The sequence below is a fragment of the Bos javanicus genome, chromosome 13, assembly GCF_032452875.1.
Source record: "Bos javanicus breed banteng chromosome 13, ARS-OSU_banteng_1.0, whole genome shotgun sequence".
NCBI lineage: Eukaryota > Metazoa > Chordata > Mammalia > Artiodactyla > Bovidae > Bos > Bos javanicus.
The window spans coordinates 72,706,623-72,718,887 of NC_083880.1; the positions used below are offsets into that span (position 1 = coordinate 72,706,623).

General features: G+C 47.1%; 1 protein-coding gene across 5 annotated transcripts; it reads left to right on the forward strand.

The window, feature by feature from the left end:
* Nucleotides 1–367: 367 nt before the first annotated feature.
* On the forward strand, nucleotides 368–12,025 carry R3HDML (R3H domain containing like). 5 transcript variants are annotated; one of them, XM_061437666.1, is made up of 6 exons: nucleotides 368–1,224; nucleotides 1,746–2,055; nucleotides 5,127–5,245; nucleotides 5,351–5,483; nucleotides 7,550–7,665; nucleotides 10,791–12,025. In XM_061437666.1, the coding sequence occupies exons 2-6, from the start codon at nucleotides 1,798–1,800 to the stop codon at nucleotides 10,921–10,923; spliced, it is 759 nt and encodes a 252-aa protein (XP_061293650.1). In that variant the 5' UTR covers nucleotides 368–1,224; nucleotides 1,746–1,797; the 3' UTR covers nucleotides 10,924–12,025. The 5 variants fall into 5 exon arrangements, 4 of the variants coding, with proteins under 4 accessions (XP_061293650.1, XP_061293649.1, XP_061293648.1 ...); XM_061437665.1 differs by having other exon boundaries at nucleotides 371–695; XM_061437664.1 differs by having other exon boundaries at nucleotides 379–1,181.
* Nucleotides 12,026–12,265: the final 240 nt, after the last annotated feature.

Here is a 12,265-nt window from a genome sequence, read left to right on the forward strand (position 1 = left end):
TATGCTTGGTTTGGTTACAGAAATGACATCCTTGTTACACACTAGCAGGGCCCTCCCTGGGGTCAGACTTGGATGTGAATCCTGGCCCCACAGCAGACAGGCTGGCTTGACTTCGGACTGTTTCTTCACCTCTTTGGAGACTGGTTTTTCATCTAAAATGGGGAGGGATCGTATCTGCTTCTGAGAGCTTGGCTGAGCTTGTATACTCGAGCTCAGCATCCAAGTTCAGCCAGGCTCATTAGATGGGAACCATATGAAAGCTGCCAACTCTGGGGCTGGAGGACTTTGTGGAGAAAAGAGAAAAACACTTTCTGGATGCGAGATGGCCGTAATAGGTGGGGTCTGGAAGGCAGAGAAAAGGCTCGGGATCTGAGGTCTCCTGAGGAGAGGTGGTGTTTCGTCCGGGAATCCCTGCCTTGACCGCACGCCTATCCTGACCGGCAGCTCAGCCCCGGCCCCCTTGCACTTCAGGTGGAACGGCAGAGAGAGGGAGGAGAGAGAAGCCCACGGACTGGCAGGCGGAGCTTCGAGCCTGGCCCGGCTGGAAGGGGAGGGGGCTGGGGGGCTGGGACGTCAGATGCCATCAGCTCTTGGCGGAACGTTTAAGTCGCTGTGCGGCAGGCGGGCTGGGCGTCTGCAGAGGTCCCCTGCCTCCTGGGCCGCCTCCTGCCGCCAGCCTGGGCTACCCATCCTGGGTACGCGCCCCTGGGGAGCCTGCCGCCTTGTCTCCCGGACCCCTCTCTGTGGTTCTCTTCTCAGTATTTCTTTCTTTATCTTGTCTGTTCTTTTCCCCCCTCTTTCTCTCTCTCTGTCTCTCCCATGTTCCTTCTCTTTTTGCCCCAACGTCGTCTCTCTTTCTCTCTGTATCTTTCTACCTTTTTTGTCTCATAGCTCTTTTCTGGATCTTTTTATGTCAGTGATCTTTTTGTCTCCCTCATTTTCTTTTTCTCTGTTTCTCGCTTTTCTTTTTGTCTGCCTCTTTCAGTCTCTTCCTTCTTTCTGTGTCTTGCAAGAGTTTGGGCAAGCTCCGGGAGCTGGTGACGGACAGGGAAGCCTGGCATGCTGCAGTCCGTGGGGTCGCAAAAAGTCGGACACGACTGAGCGACTGAACTGAACTGAACTCCACCCTGAAATTGCAGCAACTTGGGGACGAGAGCGCCCTGGCCGATGCCTCAGGGGAGGTGGGCGCTGCCCCTCTGAGGGCACCGACAGAGCCCGTGTGGAGTGAGATTGGTGCAGAGGGTATCCAGTCTGGGGAGGAGTGGGGTCTGCTTCCTGGGCTGGTGGGATGGAACTCCGGCTTTGAAGTGTTGTCTCACTCCAGGACCTGGTCCGAATTCAGCCACTCTCTGGGCATTTCTTTATTTTTTCTTTCTATCTTTTTAAAAAAATATTTATTTGGCTGCACCAGATCTTAGTTGAGGCACACAGGGTCTTTAGTTGTGGCTTGCAAACTCTTAGTTGTGGCATGTGGGATCTAGTTCCCTGACCAGGGATTGAACCTGGGCCCCCTGCATTGGGATCATGACGTCTTAGCTATTGGACCCCCAGGAAAGTCCCTGTCTGGGCAATTCTTCCCACTGCACCATCCACTCAGTCCATGGGGTGGGAAGGATGGAGTGTTGCTCCCCGCCACCAGAGCTGTGTTGGGAGGTCTGTGTCAAGCTCCCAGCAGTTAGCATCCTCTAGGGTGGGAATGCTGGGGAGCACTCAGGGTTTGGTGCCCTCATGACCGCCCCCTCCAGGCAGCCAGCTCTGACTGCACGAGGCCAGACGTGGGACCCCTTCCAGCCAGCTATGCCCCCGCTGCCCGGCACCGTGGGCCTGGCAGGCCTGCTCTTCTGGGCAGGCCAGACAATGAACGCCTTGATGCCCAACACCACCCTGGCACTGACCCAGACCAAGGGCACAGCTGTGAGGCCCCTGAGTGGCCTGGGGGTGCCTCGGTACCGGCGGAAGCGCCACATCTCTGCCCGGGACATGAGTGCCTTATTGGATTATCACAACCACATCCGGGCCAGCGTGCACCCACCTGCTGCCAACATGGAGTATATGGTGAGTCCTCATGCTCTGCCAGTGCCCTCTCTGGCAAATGCCAGTTGACTCGGTGTTCCCTGGAAGGGCTGAACCACTCACGAGTCTAGCCTTTCTAGCCAGTATTTGGGCCCTGTGAAGTCTGCCCATTTTACAGATGAGAAAACTAAGGCTTTATATAGGTCCTTTCTGCAGGCAGGAGCAGAGGACTGCGATTTATGGCGCATCCTCTGTGCCCCAGGCACTTACACAGAACCCTCTTCCTTCAAGGTGGGATTTATCTGCATTTTCCAAATAAAGAAATCGAGAAGCAGAGAATTAATTCGTTGAAGGTCACCCACTTGGGATTACACCCCAGCTCTGCCAGCTGCTAAAGCTGTTGTCTTAACTAACACAATGCCTTTTCCAAGAATTCTGGCTTCCTGCTGGGGATCCGCAGTGGGTGGGTGGCTGGAGATTTCCCTGCCATTGTCTCTTTGCCCCAGGGGTTTGATGACACTCCCAGTCTGTCCACAAGTCTCTGGGGGTAGAATTGGGAGAGATAGGGATTAGTTTCTGGGGTGGGGGTGGAGGGCACAGGCTGGGGGAGAAACAGCAGCTGACCAGCAAAGGACGCTGGGATGTCTTCCTTCAAAGAGGCAGAATGGGGGATCAGGGGAGAAGGGGGTGTCTCACCCCAGCCCCCTACCAGCCTGACTCCGGAGGGGAGGAGGGAACCTTTTTCATTATCGCAGCCCCTCCCCCAGGACCATTGTCCCAAACTAGCCTGTAGAGATAGGCCTCCAGCTCACCTACAGATTTCTTTAGGGAAAAGGATTGTCAGCCGCCCCCTGTAAGACAGATACCTGCTCCCTTAACTGCCTGCAAACACTTGTACTTTTGCCATGTGTTCATTCACTTATGTAGCATCTCCTGCTTGGAGCTAGGCACCACTGCTAAGCCCTGTGGACACTGCCAAGAACAGGATGGACAAGGTCTTGTCCTTCACAGAGCTTCCATTTCAGTGGGCATGATAAAAAACAAAGATCAACCACAACATTTATGTAGAATACGACATCAGGTACAATAAGGTGTTGGGAGGAGTGGGGATGGGAGCCCAAATGGCAGGCAGCTAAAGGTGGGGGAGCCGTTTATTTGTTCATTAACTGACTCATCCATTGATTAACACAATGGCTGGCACGTAGAAGGCCCTCCAGTTTTCAAACAATGACACATTTACTGAGAACCAGCCCTGTGTGCAAAGCCCTCCCCGCAACAGGTGTTTGATTGTTGCATGTATTGTGGAAGAGAGAGAGCTAGACAGTTCCACCAGGAGGGGCCCTGGGGAGGGTCAGTGAGCGTGGGTTAGAGGTTTGCATGCCCCTACCTCAGCTCACCCCTTTGAAGCATGAAGAAAACATTCCTCTGCTTTCTTTAAGAATGGATGAGTCTCACAACCCCGGGGAGATGTCTGGACCCTTCTTTGGGTGTCCCCATTGCTTCACTAGCTGGCTTCAGCCCACAGGACAGGTATCTGGCTAAATATCCCTTGCTCAAGGATCACTTTCTCTCTATGGCTCCAAAAAAGACCAGGTTCCGTTTCACATTCTCACACCAGCCAACTGTAATGATTGCTTAACGTCTCATTTCCTTGCTAGACTGTGAGTCCTTGTTCAATATTTGCTAAATGACAGATGAAATGAAGGAACAAATAATATCTCAGAATCTCAGGAAGTCAGAGTGGAAGGGAACTAGTATTTTTTTTTTAAGTAAGTGATCCTTTTTTGAGATATAAAACTTGGGGCATTCATAGATGGGAAAATTAAGAAGCCATTACCGAGGAGGAGGAGGGTATTCTCTATGTGCTGATGTAGAATCATCGCTAAGACAAACCTGTCTGGTTAAATGAAAACAGCACGGTGCCAAATAGAATGTCTGGCATCCTGCCATCTGTCAAAAAAATTCACATATATATATATATATATATACACACATACATATGTATATGTTGTTATTCCCTGGTGGCTCAGTTGATAAAAGAGTCTGTCTGCAATTCAGGAGACCCAGGTTCAATCCCTAGGTTGGGAAGATCCCCTGGAGAAGGAAATCGCAACCCACTCCAGTATTCTTGCCTGGAGAATTCCATGGACAGAGGAGCCTGGCGGGCTGCAGTCCATGGGGTCACAAAGAGTCAGACACGACTGAGTGACTAACACTTTAGTTGCTAAGTCATGTCTGACTCTCTTTGCGACCCCATGGGCTGTAGACCACCAGGCTCTGCAGTCCATGGGATTTTCTAGGCAAGAATATTGGAGTGGGTTGCTATTTCCTTCTCCAGGAAGGATTATATGTGTATATATATATAATTATTATCTTTACATAATATATATTTTATTTATATATTAACACAATATGATATGTAATTACATATATTACATACATTATATTATATATAATTACATTTTTTACATATAATCATATATACATTTTATATATATATTATATGCTTATGGGTGTGGAATATTTCTGCAACTGGACACAAGAAACTCACAATGATGGTTACCTCCAGAGTCTGGGTGGCTAGTATAAGATTAGGGACTAGTATAAGACAAAGATGAAAGACTCTCCACTTCTCCTTTCAACAGCTTACATAGTAAATGTGTGCATGTTTTCACTATTAAAAACAAACACATTTTGAATTTTAAAAATTTAATGTTAAACACATTTTCAAATTTTAATAAAAAAAAATCCATTCTCTTCCTATTATCCTGGGCTCAGTCTCTTCTAGGGATAGCTGGGAACTCCCAGGCCAATCCCTGGGACCCCCTCAGAACAGGGAACCCCAAGCTTGAAGTCCAGTGAAGGAAAAAGGGTATCGGGCTAAGAGTCAGAAGGCTAGGTGTGGATCTCAGCTCTCGTGTGGACTTGCTATTGACCTTGAAGTCACAGGCCTTCTCTAAGGCTCAGTTTTCTTATTAATTAAGTGGATTTATTGCAGGGTTCCCAGGAGATGGAGGAGTCATGATACCACTTATATTTGCATTTCTAGATACTACTGAGATGGTGGTGGTTTTCCTCCCACTGGGAACTTCATGACCTTTCTGCTTCCCCAGGTCTGGGACGAGCGGCTGGCCAGGTCGGCTGAGGCCTGGGCCTCCCAGTGCATTTGGGCCCACGGGCCCTCACAGCTGATGAGATACGTAGGCCAGAACCTGTCTGTCCATTCCGGCCGGTGAGTGAGCCCTCCCTTCACCCCGTCACTACACTGCCCTTCTTTCACTCAGCAAGTTCACCGAGCACACGGTCTGAGTTTCTTCCATCGCCTCCACCTTCCCAGGTACCGCTCGGTGGTGGATCTTGTGAAGTCTTGGTCAGAGGAGAAGCGGCATTACTTGTTTCCTGCCCCAAAGGACTGTACCCCGCGCTGCCCCTGGCGCTGCAGTGGCCCTGTCTGCTCTCACTACACCCAGGTACCCTTTGTAGGGATGAAGGGCTGGTGGGAGAAATAGAATGTGGTGGACAGCAGCTCGAAATAAAACACAGGCCTCTACGGACTTGCTCTTACATAATGAGCCTTTTCCTGTATATACCTTGAATTGAACTGAACTGGGTCTTATTTTGAGTGTCTTAGGTCAGTGGACCATATTGTTTGACCCCAAAATGGAGATGTGTGGTCTGACAAGTTCAAGAGTGCCTTTGCTATCAATAGGTCCAAATGTTTCCCAGTATTTTCTAGTTTCCAAGGCTGTGCTGTCTTAAAAAAGAAATGCCAAATAAGATTACCCAAAAATCGTAGTGTATTCAGAGTGCTCATATTGAGATGGTACCACTTATGGTACATAAAAATACAATGCAGTATAGTGTTATAAGAAATAGGACCAATGGTAGGACAAAGGTCTTCTTTTGGAGACCTGCCAATTTCTCTGTGACTCATTTGCAGTAAATGTCAAACACTGAAGAAAATTCTCCTAGGAAATGTGAGGCTTAAGCCAAATGTCCCTCCTGACATCCATGAGATATTATTACCCCCATTTTACCAAAGGAGAAACAAGGCACAGAGCAGTTAAGTGACTTGTCAAAGTCACACAGCTTCTGATATTGAGAAACTGACCCAAGGCTGTTTATCTTCAAAGTTTATGTTCTGGGTTCAGGATGGGAACACGTGTACACCTGTGGCAGATTCATATGGATGTATGGCAAAACCGATACCATATCGTAAAGTAATTAACCTCCAATTAAAATATATAAATTTGTAAAAAAAGAAATAATAAGGTATTTGAATGCTATAGAAATGTGCACTGTAGATAGTAAGCTCTTCTCTCAATTCTATTTCCCAAAGGTAACAGGGTAGTACATTTGCTTCTAGATTTTTTTCCCCATGAATAATATGAAAGGAAAACTGACACTTTCTCCTGGTTTCTTTATGACTAAGCATATCATGGGAGAAGGCAATGGCATCCCACTCCAGTACTCTTGCCTGGAAAATCCTATGGATGGAGGAGCCTGGAAGGCTGCAGTCCATGGGGTCACTGAGGGTCAGACAGGACTGAGCGACTTCACTTTCACTTTTCACTTTCATGCATTGGAGAAGGAAATGGCAACCCACTCCAGTGTTCTTGCCTGCAGAATCCCAGGGACGGAGGAGCCTGGTGGGCTGCCGTCTATGGGATCACACAGAGTCGGACACGACTAGAGGGACTTAGCAGCTGCAGCAAGCATATCATGTACCACAGTTCATGAGAAATAGCAATTTGTATACTGAGATAAACCAGGAACAACAGGTTAGTCTGTTTAGCCTGCATCCTTCCAATATTGAAACCTTGAGTATTTCCCATAAGGCTTTGCAAAAACAATTTCATCTTCGCCTTTTGTGACATGGATACCTAAACACAGGTCCCTTCCTTTGTGGATATGTAATCTTTTGAGAAAGATACTGTTTCGCTTTGTTTTTTTTTTTAATCAGGAACAGATTAATGGAAAACCTGGTAATCTTAGAAATTTTGTATTCATTTCCTTTAAATACTGTGGTTTGTATTTGGCTGGCTGGTCATTTTGAGGCTGGACTTCCTTGTATTTCTTTTCAAGTAAAATTTTTTTCTTTTCTAAAAAAAAAAAGTTTGTGTTCTAATCTCCAACACAACAATGATTTTCAAGCATTGTTCATAAGGGGGGAAAGAAAGAAATCTAATTGAACACTATAGAAAACATTAGCATATATCCTTCTATATGATAAGATTAAATATTAGTTCATAAAACTTTTGTGCAAGAGGAGTAGGTGTGTGTGTGTGTGTGTGTGTGTGTTGGTGCACTGGGTAACAATATAAAACTGTTTTCCCTACTGTTGATTGCAGTAAAAATAAAGTTTGGGAAACATTATATTAATAGTACCGTATGCCTCCATCCTCTCACTTTTGAGACAGTTGCCTCCCCCAGGAAAACCTCAGCTAATGCATCCACCCTGAACTGAGCAAGTGCAGGAACCTTCCAGGCCCAAGTCCTTCTCACAGCCTCCCTTTCCTTTGTCCTCCCTTCTCAGATGGTGTGGGCATCTTCCAATCGGCTGGGCTGTGCCATCCACACCTGTGGCAGCATCCGCGTCTGGGGCAGCACCTGGCGCCAGGCTGTGTACCTGGTCTGCAACTATGCCATTAAGTGAGTGCAGCTTTGAGATCGAGGGGACTCTGGGGCAGGAGGGTGGCTCACAAGGTAGGCAGGATTCTCATAAAAGGAAGACACACAGGACACCTTGTCCTCCTCTGTTCTAAATACACCATACAGTTTGGTACTTTTAGAATTGATCGAGAATCCTTTTTCTTTACCCAAGCTTTACAGTCAATTGGGTGATAGACAGAGGACCAAGGCAGGTGGATAGTAGATAGGCAGTCTCCCTGATGAAGCCAGTAGTGGAGAATGTGTTTTAGCTCTGCCAGCCAAGTGGGCTTGCAAATAGCTCGCTGTTGAATTAAACCTTCACATCCATTAACAAGCAACACTGGACAACCAGAGGCCTCTTCCAAGTATAGTGCTGGCCCCTTTAAGCTTCCCACAAGAAACAGAGCCACCAAGGACATATGCTCCCTGCAGGGAGGCAGATCCCACAGGAAAGAAAGGAAGGATGCAGTGAGCATGCTCAGCTGCTTCTTCCAGACTCCAGTTAGCTAGGTGGGAGAGAGGTCAAGAGAAGTCTTTGAGAGCAGAAAATAGACCTGATTCATTTTTATATCCTTTTACTACAGTGATTTCAAACTGTTGGTTTTTCTTAAAGCAGAACTTTCCCTCAAGTGGTTAAATTAAACAAAAAAGGATGACTTTTATTCCATCATCCCCTGGTGTCTCCACCACCCACATTCCCTGCCCCTAAACTTCCGGGAGCACCTTTTGAAAACTGTGGACTCACAGCATCTGACACAAATCCTGATGCCCACTAGAAGTCTTGGTTGAATGAATGAATGAACGAACCCATACGAAACCAGAAATCCACACTTTTCTAAGCACTTTGGCTGACTTTACTTATTGTTATTCAGCCATCACTTTTGGAGGAAAAAGATTCCATTTCTGCCTACAAAGAGTGTTTGATGTTTGAGACAATAAGGCACTGGAGCTTGAGAGATCACTAACACCACCAGCTAGAGGTGAGATTATTAGGCCGCCACGAGCAAGATCCTGGGGGACTGATTTTAGGCCTTGAGGTGGATGAGGAGGGAGAAAAGAGAACTCTTTGGGTTGGATGGAGAAAAGAGCTGTGGGAAGATCTGGTGTGTAAGCTGGATCTATGTGCCACTAGAGCAGTCTGGAAATTGAAAGTCGCTCAGTCGTGTCCAACTCTTTGCGACCCCATGGACTATGCAGTCCATGGAATTCTCCATACTGGAGTGGGTAGCCTTTCCCTTCTCCAGGGGATCTTCCCAACCCAGGGATCGAACCCAGGTCCCTTGCACTGCAGGCGGATTTTTTTTTTTACCAGCTGAGCTATCAGGGAAGCCAGAGCAGTCTGGAAAGCCTGACCAAAACCGTAGTTGTGATTCATAAGCTAGAAGCCAGCAAACTACAGCCCACAGCCAAAATCCGACCTGCTGCCTATTTCTATAAATAAACTTTTATTGAAACATGACCACGACATTTGTTCACATATCCTCTAGGGCTGCTTTCGTGCAATAAAGACGTTTGGCCCCCAAAGCCTAAAATATTTACTATCTGGCCCTTTACATAAAAAGCTTGCAAACTCCTGCACAGGCAATGGGAAACCACTAAAAGTCCTTGAGCAGGAGAATGATGGGATGAAGGTTTGTTTTGTTTGTTTGGCCACGCCTCGGGGCTTGTGGGATTTTAGTTCCCTGACCAGGAATCAAACACGGCCCCTGGAAATGAAAGCACCAAATCTTAACCACTGGATGGCCAGGGAATCCCTGGTTTGTTCTTTTTTAAAAAACTGCTTAGTTGAGATATAATTCACATACCATACAATTTATCCATTTGAAGTGTACAACTCAATGGGTTTTTGGTGTATCACAGTATTCATTTTTTTCAATCTTGGTAAAAAATATATATATAACATAAATTTGCCATTTTAGCCATTTTTAAGTACTGTGTACTATTTCGTGGCATTAATTGTATTCATAGTGTTGTACAACCATCACCTCTATTTCCAAAATGTTTTCATCATCCCAAAGAGAAAAAACTGTTACCTTTAAGCAATGGCTCCCTATCCGCGCCCCTCCCCAAATCTATTGAGAAGATTAACTTCATAGCAGGTAGGATGGTTTTGGATGACTGTCCATGAAAAATAAATGTACAGCAGAGGCCACAAAGAGGTTTCATGGGCACGTCTCCCATGGTTGAATTACACCCAGTATCTAATTATTATAGTTCTTATTTGCATATCACCTTATAAGTTACAGGGGCTTCCCGCATAGCTCAGTTGGTAAAGAATCTGCCTGCAATGTGGGAGACCTGGGTTCAATTCCTGGATAGGGAAGTTCCCCTGGAGAAGGAAATGGCAAACTACTCCAATATTCTTGCCTGGAGAATCCTATGGACAGAGGAGCCTGGCAGGCTACAGTTCATGGGATCCCAAGAGTCGGATGCAACTTAGTGCTATCTTTCTTTGTAAGTTACAAAGTGTTTTTGCATAATTTTTATGGACACCATTTCATTAACTTATTCAGAGGATAAAATCAAGGCTCAAGAAATGAGGTAGTTTAGGGACTAAACTACCCTGGTGGTCCCTGGGTAAGTGGTTAAGTGGTCCAGTGGTTAAGACTTCATCTTCCAATGCAGTGGGTGTGGGTTTGATCCCTGCTCAGGGTCAAAATACCAAAACATAAAACAGAAGCAATACTGTAATAAGTTCAATAAAGACTTTAAAAATGGCCCACATCAAAAAAAAAAAAAAATCTTTAAAAAAAAAGAAAGAAATGAGATGGTTTATTCTGTCACCAGCTGGCAGAACCAGGATCAGAACTCAGATCTGCTTGTTAGAGAGGGAAGGGAGGGATTTCTTTGGGGAGGTGGCTGGGGTGGGGTGGTTGTGTGGAAGGAATCAAAAAAATTGCACTTCCTGGGGAACTGCTTATCTGCCAAGCCAGGTGCTTGGATATGCTCATTTCTGTGTGGGAAGAATGTCTTCTCTTGGTTTTAGAGATGAAGAAACTGAGGCTTGCAGTTGTGACCTGGTTACAGGGCCAGTCAGCGGCCCTGCTGATATTTGAAAACCCGTGTGAAGGTGGCTCATGTATCTGTTCCCCCCACCCGCCTCCCTGGGCCCTCTTCTCTTCCAGGGGTAACTGGATCGGAGAGGCACCATACAAGACGGGGAGGCCGTGTTCCGCCTGCCCCCCCATCTACCAAGGCAGCTGCAGCAGCAACATGTGCTTCTCGAGACGCAAGTCAAACAAGCTCCTGTGGTTCTGAATTTTCCATGGGCTCTGGCAGGTCTCCGGCTGGGCCTGACGCTCCAAGAGTCCCTTCCCCAAGACAGGGTCAAGGAATACTTTTTTAAGGATGTGAGTTGGGCTCACTTCACCTACCTGAATCTTCCCTCCTGTTTCCATTTCCTAAACGTCCAGCATGTACCCGGAGAAAACAGCCTCCTTGCTTTCCTTCTTACCTGTTACATCTTTTTCTCCTCCGGCCTCCAGGAAAGAGGCCTGCATCCTCAACTGACTCAGTTCTCAGAGAGCCAGGGCCGGAAGAAGCAGTGGCAGCAGCTTTTGGACTCTCAGGCCTCCAACCCGCAAGTGTTTGTGTATCCAATAAACTACCTTCATTCATTCAATAACAGCCAACCAGCTCCTGGGCCGTCTTTGTGGACCAGTGGTCTCCCTCTCTGATTTGGGACCATTTCAGTTGCAAGCTTTTACAAAATAACTGTAGTTAGCTTGTGGACACCCCACCCCCAGTGTACGTTACTGAAGCCATGCAGGGTCCAGGCATCTTTTTCACAGGTGGGCACACTGAGGCTTGGCAAAAGGGCATGACTTACTGAGAGCTGCATGGCTTGTCTGGGAAGGCACCCACGTTGAAGCCCAGGCTCTGAAAGCTCCTTCAGGCTGTTCTAGACACCTCTTTGAATGCTCAGAACTGACAGCCTAAAAGCAAAGCTCAGCTGAGGGAATTCTGTCTTTTAAGGCTTTTTTTTTTTTCCTTTGGCTCTCTCTGTCTCTCTCTCCTTTCTTTATTTCTCCCAGGGAATCTCATTCTCGTTCCCAGAAACCTTTTCCCCTCTCCCCACCCCACCCAGTTATCAAAACACACAAAAGACCTTTTGTCTTTAGAGATAGTAAAATCTCTTCCTCAGACCTTGCCCTCCAGCTGGGGCCCACTCCCTGCCTGGCTGGAGAGAGCTTCATTCAAAGACCCAGATGGAAAACAAGCCCCTTTTCACAGAGTCCCTACATGATCCTGGATGGAATGAGTATTCTTCCCTCTTGGACATTCCCATCTACTCTACAACCTGTACCTGTGTCTCCAATATCGCCTTCCTCCACCCTCAATAAAATTCTTTGAGATCTTGTGCACTGGCTCTTTCTGGTCCCCATCTCAGTCCTCAGGGGGGTCAAATAGGAGAGAAGGAACCGGAGCAGAGGAGATGGGCTGAGGGGAAACCAGCTCAGGAGGAAGGCCGAAAGGGCTTCGTTGATGGTCCAGCGGCTAAGATTCCGAGCTCCCAAGGCAGGGAATCCTGGTTCGATCCCTGGTCAGGGAACTAGATCCTGCATGCTGCAGTGAAGAGCCTGCATACTGCAACCAACAC